A 23,418-nucleotide genomic window follows, 5' to 3' on the forward strand; every position below is an offset into this window, starting at 1 on the left:
TCTATCTGGGTTGCTGAATTCATCAACCAAAGCCTCTCTTCTCTTTCTATATGTTTTGTATCTCGTTTGAAGAATGAGAACATGCAAAGTCACAAGTTCACATGAACGGGCTAGAGTGAAAGTTTACTAGAAATTTGAGTTCCAACTGCATATTCAAGGTATTGAAAGCTGTGTTTTTCAAACTTTGTATCACGACCCACTGAAGAAACAGCATTTATTTCACAACCTAGATACACAGGTAGAAAAGTATACATTACTAAAACGAAGCTTGAATGACCTATATCTAACCAATGTCTCTTTTCATGAAATCTGTTCCCACTGGCTCTCACACCACTCATGCCATCGCCCAGAGTTTCTGCTGCAATGTGTTGTACTCTTCCTAAGAAACTCTGATATTTTCTATACTATTTTATTTCATTAAAAAATCACACGTAGGGCTCAATAAATTGGCTTTATGATCCACTAATGGCGGGGAGGGAAATCTGAAGAAGAATACACAAGGTACAGCAAGATACTGTCGATTTACAGTTCTTTTACAAAATAATTGAAAAGGACCTGAAACACACTGTTTGGAAAGACCAGAGACATCCTCTCATGTCCCACAAGAATTGCAAAAGTCTGGTCCCCAAACTCAGGGAACCACCTCAAGAGGCCCAAAGCCTTGAAACACCAAGGTCACAAAGACACTCGCAGAGAAAGGCTGTCCTCACCCACTGAGACCAGGTTCCGGAAGTTTTCCACCATCACATCCTGGTACAGCTTCCTCTGGGCCGAGTCCAGCAGCCCCAGCTCCTCCTCTGTGAAGGCCACGGCCACGTCCTTGAAGGTCACCGCCTCCTACGACAAACAACACCACCTCAATCTTATACCCAGTGGCCAGTGGAAGAGGGGCAGCCCCGAGGAGACGAGGAGGATGGGAAGTTGCTCCGGCTCCTGTGAGGTGTGCAGACTTCCCAGCACCCCCTCCTTCCATCCTGCCAATGCCACACACTGACTTTCCTCAGCCTCACCGGACGTGCAGCTATGAAAGAGAAAGCTTTGTGTATTTACCTGGGGCTCTCAGACAACTCATATGTAAACTCCCTAGAATTCTAACCACTGGATCCTGAACTAAAAAGCTTTCACTCTTTAATTATTATTGCCAAGTGCCCCAGAAACAGTTACCAATTTAGTCCTGGCAGTATTTGATGGCACCTGCTTTCTCACTGAGGTGGGAACCAGCTGAGAAGGAGTGTTATATGTGGAAACTAACCAAAAGGCCGTGCCAGGTCTCTGAATGAAAACTCTCTCTTTCCCCGTTCCTGTCTTTCGCTTGAATGCAATACTCTGACTCCAGACCCTTGGTTTTCTGGGTGAGTCTGAGTTGGTTCCTCCTTTTCTCACAACCCCGATTCTTTATATTTAAAACAAAGATGAAACCAAGCACCTCTTTATACAATTGTTCTGAGCTGTCTATGCAGTGACAAGTGCTTTAAGTACCACTGGACTTTTTCAACTAAGGTCATGTATTACTCTGATTAGAAAAAAATATAAGATGGAAAAAGAAACAAACCAGTAAATAAAATACACAAAGGGTCTGACTCAAGCATGGGGAAGACTGAATCTAACTCTGGTCGAGAGAAAACTTCTAACAATACATGATTTTTTCTGCGTGAAGCAGCAGTTTGATCCTGCTGTGCTCTGCCGTATTTGGATATTCTACCAAAAAACATCCAAGGCACCACATGTAAAACATACCTCTTAAATTCTGAATACCTAAACCTACTATGTTAAGGGCAAAAAGGGGCAATATTCTTCAGAACAGATATTTTGAGAAACAGGTTAAATCAGGAACACCGTCACTGTAGTGCTCCTGAAACAGGAGAAGTCTTTAAACTAAATGTCTGTGAATAAAGAATAGTTTAAAAAATAGGTGCAGGGCCCCCCTGGTGGCGCAGTGGTTGAGAGTCCGCCTGCCGATGCAGGGGACACGGGTTCGGGCCCCGGTCCGGGAAGATCCCACATGCCGCGGAGCAGCTGGGCCCGTGAGCCACGGCCGCTGAGCCTGCACGTCTGGAGCCTGTGCCCCGCAACGGGAGAGACCACAACAGTGAGAGGCCCGCATACCAGAAAAAAAAAAAAGGTGCATAAGTTTGCAGGAACATGATAAAGCAATTAAAAGTGAATGTTAGCTAGTATTAAATGAAAAAAACAATTTAAAACTGTATCTATGTTATAAATACAAATACACATCCATGGATACATATGATGAAGAGATTACAGAAATATAAAAGCAGCTAATTTGTAAGCAGGTAAGCAGTAGACTGGAAGATGTCCTTCATTTCCCTTAATTTTTCTTTTACTTGTAAAATAAAAAAATGATGAAATAAAACAAAAATTAAAACCGAAACCAATTAAATTTAACAGGAATTTTAAAAAAAGCACACATGGCACAGTCAGGTCCTCATATGCTTAGACTCTCCTTGAAAGAGAAAACCCATATGGAACTATACCCAATATTTCGTAATAACCTATAAGGGAGAAGAATCTGAAAATACATGTACATATATGTATAACTGAATCACTTTGCTGTACACCTGAAATTAATACATTGTAAATCAACTATACTCCAATCAAAAAAAAAAAAGAAAAAGAAAAAAGGAGGAAAACCTGTGTCCAACCTGAGTACAAAAATGGCGTTTTTAACAGCAAGAAAGGCAAGCTCTACTCACCTGGAATGTGCTCATTTTCTCTCTCCTTCTGGGGCAGTGCAGAGTCCTAGCAAGACAGACAGGGAAAGAAGAAGTCAAACTGGAAACTGGTTTAAAGAAAAAGAAGTCACTAACCCACGTGGTGCTCATTGTGAATTACCAAGGCTCCCAGTCCTCGGGGTGGCTACAGCTGATTATGCTTGATGAGCAGAGCCCCACGCAGATACCAGATGCCCCCGTGAACCCCCTCAGTGGCTGTGTGAGGAATGACCTGCCCAGCCATACACAGTGGCCCCCTCACAGTGTGCCTGCAGCTTCCACAGGGGTCATTCTTATTCTGGGTATGGTGTAAACAGAGACCATGTAAGTCAGAGTAGGTTTTGGAGTCAATATGCATGGGCTCTGATCAGGCTACGCCATTCACGAGCAGTGTCACCCTGGGCAAGTTATTCACATCTCTTCGCCTCAGTTCTGTCCTCTGCCAGTAGGGGAGAACACGGGCATCCACCTCGTGAGATCGTCATAAGGTAGGAAGCTCTGAGAACACCACTGTCAGGGTTTCTTATTTCTTAGCAACTGCGGTAAAGCAGATGATATTTTAGTTAGAAATTATCCTTAGAGATGTGATTTCTACCAACAGAAGACTGTCAGACATGTGGAGGTCCTACGTTGTTGCCCTGTTATGTGAGAGTCTTTATAGACTTCTGAAAATCTCTGCTTGTCTTCCTAAAGATTTTGTGACTGCAACAATAATATTTAAATTGACATGGACAACTTTTTACAAAAGGTATAAAAAGACGTTAAGTTTCCTTTTAAACAGGAAGTACCCTTTTGACAATTATGCACAGAGGTAAAGAGATCTAATAAAAGCCAGGATTCTGCAACAACAGTAAAAAATAGTTTGACAGTCCATACCTAATTCAAATGAAAAAAAGACAGGAATCTGAATTGTAATTATATCATTATAAATATAGGAAAGTTTAAGAAATAAATGGGAGACTTCCCTGGTGGTGCAGTGGATAAGACTCCACATTCCCAATGCAGGGGGCCCGGGTTCGATCTAGTACAAAAGATGGCAATGATTCCACTCCCCAAAGCTTGGGAGAGAGATATCTTCACAACTTCTAACGACCTCCATTTTGACTCTACACTTGCTAGCTGTCTTCTGCTCAATTCAGGATTCTGAAAGGGGCCCTGACAGTTGACAATAATTAGTGGGGGAATAAAATCATTGGACTAAGTAGGCCTTTGGTGAATCCAGCTCAGTTTTATCTGTGACATCCAGCAGGGTCAATTTCCTCGGCCTCAGTTTCCAGAAAAGACCCTCTCTTGAGCTTCTCGAATTTTCACGTGCATGTGAATTACTGCGGGATCTTGTTGGAATGCAGCCTCCTGGACCCCCTACGCAGAAATTATAAATCAGAAGGTCTCGAATGGGGCTCAAGGCTGGGCATTTCTATCCAAGTGATGCCAAGGCCGCTGGTTTGTGGACCACAATTTGAGTAGCCCTGCAGTGTAACATCAGTCCCACAAAAAACAGCCTCCACGACACAGAAACATACACAAAGAGTAACCAGACAAAAAGGCACGAAAACATTAACAACTGTTATCTTTACATCCTAAAGTTACAGATAATTAAAATTTTTCTTTATGTATATATCTGCATTTTTCCATAATGATTATGCTACTTCTATGATATACATATTATTTGAAATAAAATAAATGACCCAGTTGAGAAAACTATCTTAAAAACTCATAAAATAGCCTAAACCTTGCTCTCAAGGTCCCCACAATTAAGTCCCGACCACCTTTCATGATATGATTCTAGCCAGTACCCTATGCTCAAAGAGAATATACCAAAGGGATTAGCAAACTCAGCTGCTGGACTCAAACTGCCTGGGTCCCAACCCCAGCTCTGCCTCCTACCATCTGGGTGAGGATGGGCCAACAGAGTTGTGTTCCCTGCCCCCAGCTCCTCAGCCTTAAAGTAGAGAAAACAGCAGTACCAATTCACAGAGCCACCGCCTGATGGAAATGTGTTCATTTGCATAAAGCTTTTAGAATGGAAATTAGTGACCAAGGCTCAGTTATCATCGTTACCCATGTCTCATACGTTCTACAATTTATAGGAATACCTTAAGGAGAAGAATGCCAAGTCCTACTCACGTGGGGCTCTGTTGCCTCTTCCTCCGTGCAGTGCTTTGTGAGAAGCCAGGGCTGGGGAAGGAAAGGAGACTGTGAAATACCAGGGCTGTGTTTCCATCCCCACTAATTCATACCGCACCCCCTTCCGCCCCCGTACCAGCTACAAGTCCTCTCCTCCCAAAACAGGCCAGGAGTCCAGGACAATTCAGCTTCCTGGGCTCACAGAATCCCGCTGCGAAATGGGTGCCTCCCGAATTAGCGTAGTATTAATACCAACCATGTATCAGGCAGTTGTAGACCTTTTACTTGTGCTATCTCGTTTCTTCTCACAACACTATATTAACAAGGCATTCCTTTTTCCCCCCTTTTACCGAACAGCAACGGAGGCACAGAGGAGTTAAGCAACTCACCCAGTGTGACGCCGTATGAAGCGGTAGGGCTAGCTCATAGGTGGGGGACGGGGTCAGGTTAGGGGTGAAGAAAACCGGGGAGACCCTCAAACCCCAGGAGGCACGACCTGAGCCCACCCCATCCCGGGTACGTTACCAAACGCAAAGAAGCTCCGCCCGCGGGACGTACATCACCACTCCAGGCCCTCAAACCTCCGCTTTTAGCCGCTCCTCCTCTTTCTCCCCAAATGAAAGGTCTGCAAAGGGGAAGCTTGAATGGGTCGTGAAGAGCGGACCTGAAACACCGTCCTCAGGCAAAACATGGCTGCTGCGTGTCCTCCTGGGGCGGAAGTGCCTGCGACTAACCCGGAACTCCTGGACCACATTTCCCAGAATTCCGCGGGTAAACCTTTACAGCGAGGCGTTACTGTAGCTGCAGTATATGGGACTACACGAGTTTACGAGCTCTGGACTACATGTCCCAGAATGCAAGGGTGGGTGCGGGGGTGTCTACCGGCACGAGCTCTGGACTACGTGTTTTCACTCTGGTTTTCACTTTCCGGAATCCCTGAGAAGGTCTCAGGCCGTCTTGCCGTTCTACTGTGTAGGCCTCAGAAGAGTGTAGATTCTGTTCATTGAAAGGCGTACAAACTCAGTAGAATTTTGGACGTCTTCCAGAGGCTAAGCGACATAAAAGCATTACCAGCCACGAAGGCTTCCTGGTAAACCCCAAAGAGTTTCACCATTGGAATAAGGGGAGAAGGAAACTGGGCTTTCTTTGGCAGGGACTGAAGCCAAACGCCAAAACACCTCATTCCCTGAAATTGTGTAAAGGTGAACGTGTTTTGTTAGCATCTTACAACCCGTGCAGAAGCAAGAGAAAATCCTTTCTAGAGACAGACATCAACATCCTAGGTCTCAAGTTATTTCTGTAATTATAAAATCTGTGACATTGCTATTTGACCAAGTGAACTTTAAGGGGAAGGAAAAAGCATTACTTGACATACGGAGGGACACTTCACAGTCATAAAAGTTTCAAATTCTCAGAAACTAATAACTTCAGCTGATACTTTATAAAGCAAACATTGACAGAACCATGAAGAGAAACATTCAAATTCACAATTGGATCTGGAGATTTGAACACATACATAGAGAGAAATGTTGAGCCTTAAAAGCATATATTAAAGTAGAAAGGGGGGCTTCCCTGGTGGCGCAGTGGTTGAGAGTCCGCCTGCCGATGCAGGGGACACGGGCTCGTGCCCTGGTCCGGGAAGATCCCACATACCACGGAGCGGCTGGGCCCGTGAGCCATGGCCGCTGAGCCTGGGCGTCCGGAGCCTGTGCTCCGCAACGGGAGAGGCCACAACAGTGAGAGGCCCGCGTACAGCAAGGAAAACAAAAACAAAACAAAACAAAACAAAGTAGAAAGGAAGTTGAAAATTGATTCAGAAAACATCCATTTCAGGAAATTAATAAATGAATAATAAAACTGAAGAAGGCAGATGGAAAAATATAAGATCAGATGAATGAAATACAAAATAAAGTAGATCCCACACACACCCACAAAACAGAAATTAAAGAAACAAACAAACAAAAAAAGATCATCCATAGTATAAACAAAGATTTTTTCAAAAATGTGTTCCAAATTCTTTCAGGAAAATATCCTCCAAGAACTATTCCTGACTTAAGCCAACATAGCACACAGGATTTCTTTCCACTACAAGTAAAGTGAAATCTTGGATATAGCATGATGAAATACGGTAACATGATTAAGTTTTATTTATTCACCTCCTGTTCCCTATGGCACCCTCCACTCCCTTCTCTACCCCGTAAGCTACCATTCTAATTTGTTTGATGTGTTTTCTTTTGGGTGTGTTCTTGTGCAAAATGTGCACTTGTGTATAGTTTCAATTCATATAAATAATATTGTGTCATAAAATTCATTCTGGTGTTTATTTCCTTCATTCAGGAGTATATTTTTAAGATTCACCCATCCAGGCTTCCCTGGTGGCACAGTGGTTGAGAGTCTGCTTGCCGATGCAGGGGACGCGGGTTCATGCCCCAGTCTGGGAAAATCCCACATGCTGTGGAGCAGCTGGGCCCGTGAGCCATGGCTGCTGAGCCTGCACGTCCGGAGCCTGTGCTCCGCAGCGGGAGAGGCCACAACAGCGAGAGGCCCACGTACCGCAGAAAAACAAACAAACAAAAAAAACATTCACCCATCTATCTAATTTGTTTCATAGAGTTCCATTTTCTGCACCCACATTTTACCTGTACTCTTCCAACTGCCATGCCAATGATAATAAAATAAACATCTTCTTACATTTGTTTATAGACGTATCTGAGAATTTCTTTGGAGTACATACCCGAGGGAAATTATTTCATAGCAAATATGTATACCTTAATAATATAGCCAGATTGACTTCCTGAACGGCTACACCAGTCCAGATTACCAAAGAGTTGCACGTCAGGTTTTTGTGCAACCACTTACCTTCATTTGGACGACTCATCACCATTTTGCTAGTGTATTAAATGTATAGTAGTATCTTGTTTTAGTTAAATTTCTCTGATTTCTAATAAGTTTGATCTGTTTTCAAATGCTTGGTAGCTTCATCTATAAGTGTCTACTTACAACTTTTGCCCCATTTTCTAATGTGGATGCTATCTTTTTCTTCCTCATTTCTATTACATATTCTGATTATTAATACCTTTTCAGTTTTACCAATTACAAGTATCCTTTCCTAATTGGGCACGTGTTTCTAAAATTTTTCTATTGTGTTCTTCATGGAATAGAAATCTTTAATTATAAGATAATCAACCAATAATTTCTTCATATCTGTGCTTCTGAAACTCCTCAGGTGAAAAAATATATTTCTACCTTTTAAAAATTAACTTTCTAGACTTATCTTTCACATGTAGGTCCTTTAAATATTTTGGAGTCTATTTATGTACATTTTATTACATGGGATCCACTTTTATTTTTCTCCAAGAGAAATTCTTAAAAATAGTGATATTCATGGCTTGAAGATTCAGTATTACAAAGATATCAGTAATCCTCAAAATGATCTATAGGCTCAATCAAACCCCAATAAAAACATCAGCATTTTTTCCCTTGGAAATTGATGAGATGTTTACAAATATTATGTGGGAAAGCAAAGAGCTACAAGAAGAGCTGGGGGCTTCCCTGGTGGCGCAGTGGTTGAGAATCTGCCTGCTAATGCAGGGGACACGGGTTTGAGCCCTGGTCTGGGAAGATCCCACATGCCACGGAGCAACTAGGCCCGTGAGCCACGTACTGAGCCTGCGCGTCTGGAGCCTGTGCTCCCCAACTAGAAGCCGTGATAGTGAGGCCCACGCACCACGATGAAGAGTGGCCCCCACGATGAAGAGTGGCCCCCGCTTGCCACAACTAAAGAAAGCCTTCGCACAGAAACGAAGACCCAACACAGCAAAAATAAGTAAATAAACTCCTACCCCCAACATCTAAAAAAACATAAAAATAAAAAATAAAAGAAGAGCTGGGACAATCTGAAAGAAGAATGAAAAGAAAGATATGAGTCACATTAAATCTTACTATAAATCTACAATATAAGGTAGTCTGGTGTTTGCTCAAGGATAGACAAGATAATAGACATCAAAATCCATGTTGAAACAGACATTATAACAATGTGTAAAAAGAAAACACTGCAGGGAGCTCCCTGGTGGTCTAGTGGTAAGGATTTGGCGCTTTCACTGTGGTGACCCTGGTTCAATCCCTGGTCAGGGAACTGAGATCCTGCAAGCCACGCAGCACGGCCAAAAGAAACAAGAAAGAAAAGAAAACACTGCAGCAGAGAGGGGAAAGAACTCTTGCTAATACAGTTGATCCTTGAACTAGGGTTCAAGGGGGTTAGGGGTGCCAACCCTCTGCTAAGTTGAAAATCCAAGTATAACTTATAGCCAGTCCTCTGTACGTACATGGTTCCTCCATAATCGGCAATTCTGCATCTGAGGATTGAACCAACCTTGGATCGTGTAGTAGTGCAGTATTTACTATTAAAAAAAATCCTCGTATAAGTGCACTTGTGTAGTTTAAACCCATGTTGTCGAAGGGTCAACTATTGGTTCTCAGTCAGCTGGATATCCATAGGGGAAAAATATTAATCATTACTGCATAGGATATAAAAATATAAATTCCAGAAGATCTGCAGACTTAAATTTGAAAAGTAAACAATGATGCTTTAGGAAAGAAACGTAAGATAACAGCCTTTTTGCCTTGGAGTAGGAAGAATTTCTTAAGACCAAAAAAATCACCAACTGTGAAAGAAAAAATTGAAAAATTGGACTATTTCAAAGTTAAGAAACACCGTAAACCCAAACGCAGCACTCTTGGGCCAAAAGTGAGAGAGATTTTAAAAACATCTATGGAATAAAAGACTCAGATGCATCCCTCATGCCCATGCATTCTTCAAGGGTCAACTGTATCTACCAAAGTTGAACATATACCCTATAACCCTTTGGTTCCACCCATAGAAATATCCCTCAAACAAGTGCACAAGGCACATTCTAGATTGCTCACATCACCACTAACTGTGATAGCCAAGAATGGGGAAGTACCCAATACCCACCAATAATGGGATTAATAAATAGATTTTGATATGTTTACACACTGCAATAATATCCACCAATGAAAATGAATCAACGGTATCCACTCCCATCAATATGGATAAATGTCATGGATATACTCTGGAGCAAATGAAGCCAACACAAAATAGCACCTATTACATGACTCCATTTATATCAAGTACAAAATAGGCTAAGTGAATCTACACCATTACAAACTAGTGGCTACCATATGGAAAGGAAGGTTACTAGAAAGAGCCAAAAAGGGATGCTTCTAGGGTTTGGGGTTTGTCCTGGTCCTCCAAGAACTAGACGGCAAAGTGCTGAGAAAGACTTTAATGAACAAATATTTCATTAGGGGAAACATCGGAGAGAAAATGGCAGGGAGCTCTGGAAGGCTGGCAGAACTATCAGCGCATAGTGCAAGTCTGACCCTGAGTGAAGATTTGGAAGAAAGATTTGGTAAATCATCCGAGACTGCCTTGTCATCTACGTAAAATCCTTCAAGGCTGTCAGAGTCCTTGAAAGAAGGTCACTGGACAGAGGAATGCTGGTCTCCAAGAAATGGCCTGCCTTAGGATCCCTGCTGTGCTGACTAGGAGCAATCAGGGGCAAGGCCGGCCTCCAGGCAAACGTGGTGATGGATTTAAGAGCAGCAGCTGGGACCTTTGGCCAGTTATGCTCCCTGTGGTCATAACTGTGAAACAGGAGACTCTCAACGTGGATGCTTCCTTGTGATAAGATCGGGTTGTTTATTTCTGTCAGAAATAATACTGAAGCAACGTTGCGTCCTTCTCAGTATATCATACCCCAGAGATCTAAAACGTTCGTTTGTTCTGTTATTGATAATGTTCACCTCTTGGCTAAGGTAGTGTTCACCAAATTTATACCTACTCTATTTCTTGTTGTGATCAATACTTTGTGGAGAGATATTTTGGGTTTTGTAGCATCCTGCTCCTTGTAAACTTTCAACCAGTAGTTTTATAATTCATTGATTACTCTTGCCAGAACCTATCATTACTATGATGGTTGTAAATAATGATTTTTACATTACGTCATTCCTTCTATATATTTATGGTTTGGCATTCTATTATGAGAGCCCTTCCTTCCCTCCCTTCCTCTTTTTTTATTCATATTCTGTATGATAATTATTTATTTTATGGTCAAATTGCTCAGATTTACCCAGTGTGAGTCTCTTCAAGCTGGATCTTTTTACACGTCCCACCACTCTTTCCTACTTTCTGGCACAGTAAATTTTCTCCAGGATCATTCTACACTTTCCTTGCTCCAGCCCTGAAATAGAAACGTGGATATACATGCTTATATACATCACATGCACATGTGTGTGTTTGTATATCCTCGCACTTCCATATCTACTTCTGTAAATACCTAGCACGTGCACTCACTCCCTCTCTCTCTCTACAGATGGGTGGACGGATGGATGGATGGGTAGACAGATCTGTATAAATAACTTATGGTCAGACTTCCATATCCGTGGTTCCTCTGTATCTGCAATTCTGCAACCATGGGTTCAACCAACCACAGATCATGTAGTACTGTAGTAATTACTATTAAAAAAAACCCTGCATATAAGTGGACCTGCCCAGTTCAAACCCATATTGTTCAAGGGTCAAATGTAACTTGCTAAATAAAGCCCTTTAACCAACTATATTAAAAATACCACCATTGGTCTGCGTATGGAATGCCATCCAAACCTGCTTTGTCCTTACTGGTTCCACATCCAGAGGGTCCTCTGCTATTATGCTCAGTTCTCTCCTCATGTGCATCTTTTCAACAAGAGAAACTTTTTTTTTTTAAACCTCCACAATGTAGGTATATCCACTTTTGTTTCTAGCTCCAGGATTTTCCCTCTCCCTATTATGGATCTGTAGTTAAAGCACAGCAAAAATAATAAAGCTTCAACTGTTGAAACTCATGAATTTTTCTGTGTATGCAAAATAATCTGAGAACTGTTTTGTTTTTGAAATTGGCTTCCAGAGTTCATACCATAATTTTGATCTTATATGCCTTATGACAATATAGAACAATCATATGAGGTCTTAACTGCAAGGGATAATTATTTAATACTTTTTCAAATTCTATTAAAATAATTTCCTGCTTTGGCAATACCCACTATTCAATGAAAAAAATATAACATGAAGTTATAAAATGGAAAAATATCACAAAATGCTCCTTGCCTAGGAAAACCACTCTGGAAGAGTATCCCTTTACACATGATCTTATGCATGTACACATACATGTGTGCACATGCACACATACACAAACACTAACAAAGATTTATGGTTGATTATACTATGAAGGCTACAATCTGTGACCTCTCAAAGCCCATATTGTGTATCTCCTGCGATTATGATATGTCATAACTTTTTAAAATAAATTTTTATTTAATTAATTTATTTTTGGCTGCATTGGGTCTTCGTTGTTGCGTGCGGGCTTTCTCTAGTTGCAGTGAGTGTGGGCTACTCTTCGTTGCGGTGCGCGGGCTTCTCATTGCAGTGGCTTCTCTTGTTGCGGAGCACAGGCTCTAAGCACGTAGGCTTCAGTTGTTGTGGCACACAGCCTCAGTAGTTGTGGCACACGGGCTTAGTTGCTCCACAGCATGTGGGATCTTCCTGGACCAGGGCTCGAACCCGTGTCCCCTGCATTGGCAGGCGAATTCTTAGCCACTGTACCACCAGGGAAGTCCCTGTCATCATTTTACCGGCTTCAGATTAATATAGGAATCTATCAAAACTCAAATTCTTACAGCTGTACACTAATTTCCATTAAAAAATTTAGTGACATCATTGATGTGGTGTTCATCTTTTTGGTATTTTAATCTCATAATCAATAACTTCCAATTCTATGATTTCTAAATCAAAGAGACCTAATATATTCTGATATATATACTCCTTTCCTGAAACCATGCTTTACTGCAACCAATAGGGAAAAGCACATAAATGTCAGTCTTGTCTCAATAATACACTGGATAATTTTATCAAATTCCTACAAGTTTTCTGGGTATTTGCCTCATGGATGTGGGGGAAGAATATGGCATAGACCCTACCTGAGAAGTTTAGAAGAAATGCTACAATAATTAGAAGGCAAACAATTCAAAGTCTGGATGAAAATGCAGAGAATTAGAAATCAGTAAGTTCAAGGTCAACTAATTTTTTTTTTCTAGGGACAAACAATTTTTGTGACACTTTCAAAGTGTTACAGTAAACCCTGCCTTAATATTGACAGACAAAAAATCAATTGTATACTATGCAGTTACTGTTGTTGCAAAGTTAATCATGTTTTTTCACTCTCTACCTTCAGAAAAAAAAAATCACAAGGTAGTTCAATTTCTACTGAACACAGTCCTTGGAAAACTAGACGGGGTCTCAAATAACCACCCAACTTGAGAACAGAGGCTGCGGGAGGCAAGGAGCCAGTTGCGATAGGCTAATAGCATATTAATATTGAAGACTGGGGGGCTTCCCTTCCCTGGTGGCGTAGTGGTTAAGAATCTGCCTGCCAATGCAGGGGACACAGGTTTGAGCCCTGGTCCAGGAAGATCCCACATGCTGCACAGCAGCTCAGCCGCGTGCCACAACTACTGAAGCCTGCACACCTAGAGCCCATGCTCCACAAAGAGAAGCCACTGCAATGAGAAGCCCATACGCTGCAATGAAAAGTAGCCCCCACTCACTGCAACTAGAGAAAGCCTGCGTGCAGCAATAAAGACCCAAGGCAGCCAAAAATAAATTAAAAAAATATATATTGCAGATTGGTTTTCTGCAGTGGTTTTCAGTATTTCAACAAAAGTTCATGTCCTGAATTAATTTTATTTTGCAGGTTTCCCCATCTGGATACAACTTTCATATATTATACATTTCCCCCTTTTGGTTTATTTAAAACACAAGTACTGAGCACACCTAAAAGCACTAGTAAATGATAAGGTTGTGTAGATTCAGCAGCCAAGTCCCTGCCCTCATGGAGTGCACATTCTCATGGACATCAATTTTGACTAGCTCATCCTTACACTTTTGTTAAAGCCCAGACCAAACTCTTTTCCTTTCTAAGTGCTATCTCCTAAGTGACATCTGATAAATGTCAAAGTTCTGAATGCAGCCCTTACTGCACCACTCAGAAGGGATCTCTGCTGTGTGCTCTGCTGAACACTAGGATCTGTTTAGCTACTGCTTCAACAACAACTAATTTAAAATACTTTCTCTCCTATGAGACCTGACGCTTGCAAGAATTCACGTTGCACGTGAGTTTTTTGAAAACAACATTTTGTAGAACTTCTATCCTCTGACGGTTCCTTGATGTTCTTACCACTCTCGCTGCTTTCATAAAATGTATCCCCAGTATGCATTTTGTGATGACTTATAAGATTGGAGCGCCAACTGAAGCTTTTACCACACGTCTCACACTGGTAAGGTTTCTCCCCTGTATAAACTCGCCTGTGATACTGAAGCTGTGAACACCGACTAAAGACTTTACCACACACATCACATCTGTACGGCTTCTCTCCAGTGTGGATGCTCTGATGAAACTGAAGACTTGAGGCCTGACTGAAGTGCTTACCATGCTCCCCACACTTATATGGTTTCTCTCCTGTGGGGACATTCTGATGCATGTGGAGGTTCAGGTTCCACATGAAGCCCTTCCCAGTGTCTTGGGCAAGTCACTTGGCCTCTGTATTTATTTGTATTTATCTACACTTATCTGTCACTTGGGGGTTATAATTGTACCTGGTCCATGGGTACGTTGTACAAAACATCTGTAAAGTAGTTACAAGAAACTGAGACAGAGTAAGAACTCCACAGACATTGGCTATTAGCTATTGGAAATCTTTCTCCATGAAACAGATGACTTTATCAGTGGATGACTCGGTGGGAGACAGTGAATCACAGAATCACAGCATGTTGAAAGTGACCTAGTTCACACACTTATTTGAAAAAAAGAAAAGTGTGCATGGGTAGAAAATGTCTGAAAGTTTACAAAACAAATAGTTCATCATGTTAACTTTGAGGATTAGAATAAATCAGGAAAGGAGGAAAGAAAAACTTGAGTGTAATTCAATTTCTCTATCATTTGTGTTTCTACACTGAGACTCTGAATACACTGGAAGTGCAATTTTTTTTAATGTGGCGGGATAAAGGTTTTCAAGTTTTCCTGATCCATCCGTATTATTATCTCAGAATTGCTGGCAGTTCTTGCCATCTTCGGATCTACACCCATGTGAGTCAGTGGGCCATTCTGGACGGAGGAGATAATAGAGCAGAAGTGAAGTGAGAGGAAAGGAGAGAAAATATTTTCTCTTTTCTCTTCAAAGAGGAAAGGTCTTTGGAATGGGAACAACTCACAACCAAACTTTGGGGAAAGGATGTGATGGAAAATGAGACAAACATCCTACCCCTGTGATGAGAAGGATTCCCTGGGCTGGATGGAGGGAGGTCACAGGTGGCTGGACAAGGAAACCAACTAGGGAGAAACACACACAAGTGCAGGGCAAACACCCTGAGGCCACTCAGCCTGACTCCATGCAAACATGTGTCCAGCAGACAGCCCTTCACCTGTGGCTCCCCAGCAAGACAGGTACCTCGGGGGTGCCAACTCATTCTGAGTCCATTATGCCTGGCCATTCATAAACCGCTGTCTAACGTGTGAGGAATAAACTCTCAATGTGTATGAGGAAATTGGGGAAGGAGATTGAAAAGTTACTTAAACGAAAGAAAAGAAGTTCAGGAAGGCAGGATGGTAGAGAGACAAGAAAAAGACCTTAAAAGATAGAAAGGATTTGCCAAAGAAGAGAAAGAAAAAGAAATGATTCCGAATGGGTTAACCTGCAGCTAGGAAGTTAAGGAAGATTATTGATGGGTGAAGACTATGGAATAAAGCGAAAAAAATTTATCTGAAATTGCTGAGAATATGGTAAGCAGCATGATTATCAAATTATGAATTGGCTACAATGGCATTCTAGGGGAGCACTAGGAAGGGGAAGCAAATGTTCCTGAGATGACAGTAGCAGGTGGAAAGATGTTTCAGTGGAAGATCAGTCTTGCAGAGGGTGTATCAGAGTAGGGCAAGTGTGAGCAAGCAAGGAAATACTAAGTGTATATGGTTCCTTCACTGAGTGCACCCAGCCCCGTGGTCAGCCTTGAGAACAAGCAGGACTTCAGGTACTGGAGCTACATTTCAGTCATCAAGACTTGAGAAGACACCCTTAACTCAGGTCTTCTCTTCAAACTCCATCGTTCCTTCTTGACCTTCATTTGGCCTCTTCACTTACCCTCAAGCTGTGGACTGAGGCCACAGAGCAAGATGGATCACTAGTGTCCTCCATCCCCGAGAGACTGTGGTTCACATCACTGGAGCACCAAAGGCAATAACCAAGTAACAGACACAAGAGTGTATGAAGAAGAAGAGATTCTGATAAGGCTTTCTGTGACAGTGTGGGCCAAGTCGGCTCTATATGGCTGGTATCACGTGAATTATGAGCAGCCTTAGGGGAGAAGTTCTCAGAAGGCTGAGCCTGGCTCTCTAGAGGCTCTGCGTGCTCACAGCCCACTCCAAGACCTCAGTTACAGCTTCGGCCCCCAATATCTCTCCCTCTGCCTGCTCACAGTTTTTGAAGTCTCCTTTCCTCCACATTTCTCTTGAGAGGTGGAGGAGGAAGATGAGCTTCAGGCCAGCTCAGACTCCCCTGGGATCCCAGCAGGATGGCTATCATTAACCTCCCACCTTCTAGGAAGCTCCTAAGATCTTCACATTTGGGGCAGTTCTCATTTCAGCTGTGCTTCAAATTGCTGGCTGGAGACGGCCTGTTGGAACGTGGCAAAAAGCAAGTAGCAGTCCTTCGGGCAGCCTGGCCCTTCTCGACTGTCAGACATCTTCAGGGATATTCTAGGAAATGTTGTTTGTTCTAGAGAAGGGAGGGAACCAATTCAATTGTCCAATAATGCTTGAATGGAAAATAAATGATGCTATATGCATGTGATCAAATTATATCAAACAGTCAAAAATCAAAGACCTAGATCTATATGGATTCACGTGGATAAATCTTGAAAACATAATATTGATTGAAAGAAAATAAGATAAAGAATGTTAGATTGTGATAACAGGTATGTAAGTATTTAAATATTTAAATCAATTCAACATATTGCTTCTATATAGAGAGATGCAAGAAAATAAACTTTATCCAAAGAACACATTATTTACATTTAATATGCTCATTTATTTAGGAGACCCAAAAGAACCCACAGATAAACTAGCAGGAACTAATAAGACGGTTCAACAAGGCACACACATACAAGATCAATAAATTTTAAAACTCAATCAGGCTCCTCTACACTGGCGATAACAAATTAGAAACTGTAAAAGAAAATAAGAAAAAAAGAAGATCTAAAAATTGTCACAAGAGCCATATAAATTATTTAGAGCTAAGCATACATAGAAGGCAATATAACTAACAAACTGAGTACGAACAGTTAAACTCCGCCCAACCCAAGGTTAGGAAAAGACTGTTGTTACTTTATGAGAACAGACCCTCTTCTTAAGGAGCAGATCAGTAAGTGAGAGTGAATCAAAGAAACACAGCATTTGAAAAGTCAGCTAGTCCAAGCCTCTTGATCGCACATACAGAAGCTGAAGCCCAGATAGGTTGAGTTACTTGCTAAAGGGCCCAATATCCTGACTCAAGGACTAGCATTTTTCACTCAGTCGCAAGACACAATCAAATGCAGTACCTTGGAAAGAGATGGGGAAAGAATGAAGAAATCAAGTATATAGTTCCTCATCTTTAAGTACAGAAATAGCCGTGACAAAATTACACGTATTGAGGGAAAATTGAAGTGCAGAGTTTAAAATGTCAATAATCCACAGGGAAACTGGAGACCATTTAAAATATTCATATTAAATCTCTCTAGAAAATACATTAAAAGATCTCCAATCAAAATGTGAATTTTATAATAGACATGGTATGATACAATTTATAATAGATATGGTATGAACCTTTCTATTTCACGGGAAAGTTTCGGCTGGGAAAAAGGAATTGTTCTTGAAAATGGGGCGTGTGCTACTGCAGACACTGTGCTCAACCTAGGTCCACCGAATGCTCTGATGTCATCACTGAGGTCACAGAATTCCACTGTGCGCCTGGCAACCTTGCAAACTTAACAGCCCTGGTGAGCACTAGGCAGTACTGCTGGTTCACTAAGTGGTACAAGTTTTTCAGCCATTTAGGAGACTTGACCATTTTTATTTGTATTGAATCATTTCAACGGATTGCCCAAGAGCCAAGAAGGGCCAACCTGTAGGGAAGAGGAGGAGTTGGACATCTCTTGAGGCATCTTCTAAGGGAGACTTCTAGTTGGTACGATGGAACGGCGACAAAAGAGGAAACATCTGGAAAATGAAGAGTCCCAGGAAACTGCCGAGAACGGAGGAGGTATGTGGGGGGCAACTTGTCTGGGGCACATGGGTTTCTGCCAAACTGAACCTTCTCCAGGAAGCGGGGGAATGAGAACGTGTCAACTGTGAAGCAGGGAGCGAGAGACCTTGTCTCACTGATGCTGCCGTATCTATCCGGAGGGTCCCTGTGGTGTGAGACGGCACAGAATGGCCAGATGCCCCCTGGGAGATGGGAGGTCAGCTCCGCTGGTCTGAGGACTGTCTCCTGGGGCAGCCGGGCCTGGAGCTTTGTCGGACTCACAGCAGGCTGCATCCTGCTTGCACAGACCTAGAGGTGCAGCTTTTCTCAGTCCCCGATTTCTCTCTTATTCTCTTGGATCTTTCCCTGGGGTCATGAGGTGGGGGATGTGAAGGATGCAAGGATGCTGAGAGAGACCCATGAGTTGCTTGGCCTCTTTTACCAAAGTGGAAAGAGAAGCCCCATGAGTTGAAGGCCCTGTTGAAAAATATCTTGACAAGTGGAATGCACTTTGAAAGAAGATTGTTTGTCTAGGGATGGTGTCATATTGAAAGCAAGGAGGATTTATTCCTTCAACAGGAAGAATTTCCCAAAGGAGATCAAGGGAAAGGAAGGGTTTTCCAGAGACTGAGACCGCGTGAGCGGGGGTGAGAAATGTCCTCAGGGTCCTGCGGGGAGCTCTGAGAGCCACGGGCCACGTGGTGCCTGCGTGCATTAAATGTAGGCGAGTAGCTTGCCCTGGGAGAGGGGTGGTCACCCCAGAGCTCCAGCTAGAGGCCTCTGCCCCAGATTAGAGCTCAGTAGCTCCTACCAGTCCCAGGGCCCTGGAGACTGTAGGATGGGCCCTGGGAATGGAGCTCTAGACAGCAGGCAGATTTCCAGGCAGTGGCTGGGACAGGCTGGGGAAGGCAATGACTGCCCCTGACCATTCAGATTATTTTGCTCTATGTCCTTGTGTGTGTGTGTGAGAGAGAGTGAGTGTGTGTGTGTGTGTGTGTGTGTGCGTGTGTGTGTGTGGTAGTGCAGAGAAGAGCGAGATGAATGGGGGTAGAGTGCTTACCAGATATAACATCTGTGTGGTAAAGTTCTTGTCACCCTGCCTGGAGCTAGCTGACACTCGGCGTACCTAGGAGTGTATACAGAATTTTTGTTAGGGGTGTTTTATGAGACAGTAACTCATACACCCATGTACACTCTGATACAGCAAAAATATCACACACCCCACATATAACTTCCTTATTACACCACACACAGCACATGGAGGTATATACACGCATCCCTCCTATACTACGTTCTCATACAACCCTCCTGTATCACAATCCTCTCCTCCAACACCAAACGCTGGAGATGAGATATGTATATAGACACACAGACTATATATATAGGACACACACACACACACACACACTATATATACATGTATTTCCTCAACTCTTGCACAAACACAGCTAACTTCAGCCATCTCTAAATACCTCTGTAACAACCAGTCACGTGTCATACACACCACCCTTATAACACATTCTTGAGTAATGCCAGACCCGCTTTGTACAAACCACAGGAAACCACAGTCTCAGTAACCCATGTCAGGATTGCCAGAGAAAATATGGGCTATCCAGTTCAATTTGAATTCCAGATAAACAACAAGTAATTTTTCAGTATCCGTATGTCCCACATATTGTATGGGCCCTACTTACACTAAAACTAAGTCAGGCCAAATACTGCATGGGAATACTTACACTAAAAAATTATTCTGGGTTTATCTGAAACTGAAATTTAACTGGGTGCCTTGTATTCTTGTTCGCTAAGTCTGGCAACCCTTATATACTTACCACCAGCTGATGTATTATATATTTATTGTAGTTTTGTTTAGTGTGTGTCTTCCCCTACTAGAATGTGCAGCGTTACCAAAGACTACAACAATGGAAGAGTGCCGGATACACAGGAGTAGCTGCTTACTGAATCTTGGTGAATGAATGAATGAACACGCACCATAAATACAAGCCACACCATGTAATGAGGAAAAGTTACATGTCCCAGAATTCCTGACTTGTGAACAGAAACCATGCACACAAAGGCCACAGACACAGATAGACACGTCTGCACTGTGCTCCCCATGCCAACCCCACACTTACCACAGACTTAACTGATACACATCACTCACTCTTCCCACACACTCACAGTCACCACCGAGGCCTACATTACCAACTAGACAGTGAGAGAATAAGTATTGATTGGAATTAAATCCTGGAGGATCCACTGGGAACCACACTCTCAACTGTGTGTATCCACTGCACCTGACACGTGTCACACACTCAGTAAATATCTGTGGACAGAGGAGTGATGAACCCACCCTGAGCCTTTCATTCCTCCCTCAGGAATCTCGAAGTCACAAGAGGATCCCCCTCGGCTTGGATCCACTGTGGTGGCCCAAGGCTGCAGCCCAGGGGCAGGGGAGGTCTCATCTGCCTCTAAATACTTCTTCTGTACTTCTACTCTGCGCAAGCTCAGCTACGCTGGTAAGGGTGCGGGGCTCCTCAGGTGAGGGGGTGCTTGGCTGTGAGGCAGGAGGCACACAGATCCCAGGGAGGCTGAGAGGAAATCCATGGTTATCAGAGGTGATGAGGGCTCTGTGGAGGAGCCTGGGCAGGATGCCTGAGCTGTTCCGAGGGCATGGATGCCAGCTGAGTCTGGGAGTGTGTGCGTGAATACTGCTACTACCATCGTGGGGAAGTCAAGAAGCAGGGGCCGGAAAGGTCTGGGCTTGAGGTGGAGGGAAGAGGGACCAGATTAAGCATCTTCAGAGGAAAATGTAGGCTTTGTCTTTGCCTTTGCTTCCAGAGAAGGACAGAGTTCTGCATTATACACCTCCAGCCTGAGAGCAGGACCATCCAGCTCAGGTGTACACAGCTCACACATACACGTGCCCTCCAGGCACAGCCCTTCTCAGTGCACATCAACCCCAAGCACGTGCTCCACAGTACTCTCCTGCACCACAGCCCCATTCCACAAGGAATGCACCACCGATATTCCCAAACTCACACTCCTCGTCGTACACGCATCCAGCCGCATCCCTCACATACTACAGCCCTCACCACCATACTCCACACCCCTGTATATAGACACCGCTCCAGTATCCCACCCCACGCACATTAAAAGCCCACAGATGACACCCGATACACCACTCCGTCCTACGGCCAACAGACACCAAGCTCACGACATAGCTATGTCGTGCCAATGTCCCTCTCTCGTCTACCACACCTGCTCCCTCAGCTTCCAGCATGGCCCATGCATGTTATTATGATTTTCATTTCCTTTTTCAGGAATCCGGAGATTTCATCGAGACACTGCCCAGCCTAGACCACCCCTAGCCCAGGATCAGGAAGAAGGAGAGACCGCTTCCCCATCACACTGTGTCTCCTCCTCACCCTCTTCACCCTGTAAGAACTATCTGCACCCAGACAAAGAGGAAAGGGGCATGAAAATATACTACATGCAGGTACAAGTGAACAAGGGTGTCGCTGTCTCCTGGAAGACAAAGAAACACTTGGAGTTGCCTGAAAAGCAGCTGACGATAGAAGAAGTGACCCTTCCTGAGGATGTGTGCGCAGTAGCCACTGACCCCTCTTCTGATGTGTCCACCAAAAGCCTCCTGTCTGACAGTGAGCCCACTGGGGAGGAGAAAGAGTATGAGGAAAGGGCAGAGCCAGGCAGCCCATCAGGGCCACCTGCTGTCGAGGAGAGACCCAGCGCCAAGACAGCGGACTGGATGCTGACCATGGAGACTAGCTTCAGGTGCATGGCCTGCTGCCGGGTCTTCCCCACCTTGGAGATCCTCCAGCAGCACGTGAAGTTCGTCGTCCTGGAGGGCTTCAGCTGCCGTGTCTTTCATCTCAACATGGCCCAGTGGATGGGCAATGTGGAATCCGAGAGCACGCATGAGGAGGAGGACGAGGAGGAGGAGGAGGAGAACGAGGAGGAGGAGGAGGAGGAGGAGGATGAAGAGAAGCAAGAAGAAAAGGAGAATGAGGGAGAGCAGCCCACGGGGGAAGGCCCCAGCCCAAAGAGACCCCGCAGGCAGGGTCTTTTCTCTCCTTTGAGTTCCAAACAGCAACTGAGATTCATGGGACAGAAGATCCTGGAAGACGGTGTGGCCGTCCCTTGGAAGAGGTAAGGCTTGAGGCTGGCAGTCTTCTGAGCCTAGGTCACGAGGGCCCAGAGGAGTCTAAGGGAAGGGGCCGCACACATGTGCTGGTTGACCTAATGGCTCTGAAGTTGCATCAAATGGGACACACCCAGCACTAACAAAGGCATTGACCTCTGTTGACGTAAACAAGAAGGTGGAGCCTTTTCCTAGGAGTTTTCTCCGGGTCTGCACGATGGACCTCAACTCTTAGAGGACGTACTGCCAGCAGCTCCTTCTCGGCAGAGAGAGCCAGGAGTGGTCTCAAGAGAGGACAGGGGCCCTTGCAGGACCAGAACTTTGAGGTCTGAGAGCCTTGGGCCTGAGCCGAGATCTCACCCTGACCACTGGACCTAGCCTTCTGTGACAAAGGGGAATAGGAAAGAGAGTCACGTGGAAATGAGGTCCCCCGAGATATGGAAATGTTCCAGAACCTTCGTGGCGTGGTAGTTGATCTGGAGCCAAGCTCACTGTGGTGTGTGTGGCTCTGAACATTAAGGCAATGCTGGAGGGTAACCCTGACGAGCAGAGCTTGGAGTGCTTCTTGTCTCTTCCTGTTCTACCTCATTTGCTTTATCCCTTCCAGGGAGAAGAAAGGACCCTCGGGAGAGTAGCAGACAGAATGCCGTGGTCTGAAGGAGGATGAAGGGACCGGCACTCAGTCTAACATCATATGACAATAGAAGCGTCCTATGCAATAAAGGGCATTTTCCAAACCTTTCCTGGAGCTTTGATTTAATGACATTTTTCTATCTATGCATCTATCTGTCAGCTACATCTGTATCTTTCAAGGTTTGTGAACAAGCTTTCACATAAGCACTAGAGACGTCCGCCAGCATTTTCCAGAAGAGGCCTGCAAATTGCTGGGGACTCCTCACAAATAGGGAACGGCCACAACCCCTGCCACACAGACTCTGCGCGTGGCCCTCCTGACGTACTCCCACTCTCTCTCTGAATTTCCCAACGTCTGAGATGAGGGTGCTGGCTGGA

At 43.9% G+C, this 23,418-nt stretch overlaps 1 protein-coding gene and 1 long non-coding RNA gene across 2 annotated transcripts in view; both read right to left on the reverse strand.

Moving 5' to 3' along the window:
* LOC309811244 (zinc finger protein 227-like) overlaps positions 1-5,528 on the reverse strand; it is a 96,355-nt gene extending 90,827 nt beyond the window's left edge. Inside the window, exons 1-4 of the mRNA XM_082633825.1 lie at positions 5,382-5,528; positions 4,857-4,907; positions 2,712-2,757; positions 711-837 (exon numbers count right to left, since the gene is read on the reverse strand). Of these exons, the coding sequence (XP_082489951.1) occupies positions 711-837; positions 2,712-2,757; positions 4,857-4,907; positions 5,382-5,416 (259 nt within the window). The 5' untranslated portion in view covers positions 5,417-5,528. The remainder of the gene's footprint in view (positions 1-710; positions 838-2,711; positions 2,758-4,856; positions 4,908-5,381) is intronic.
* LOC309811552 overlaps positions 1-23,418 on the reverse strand; it is a 624,797-nt gene that overhangs the window by 351,924 nt on the left and 249,455 nt on the right. The gene's annotated exons all lie outside the window — the stretch shown is intronic.

Source organism: Mesoplodon mirus (assembly GCF_964341445.2).
Source record: "Mesoplodon mirus genome assembly, chromosome: 10".
In the NCBI taxonomy this organism is placed as follows: Eukaryota; Metazoa; Chordata; class Mammalia; order Artiodactyla; family Ziphiidae; genus Mesoplodon; species Mesoplodon mirus.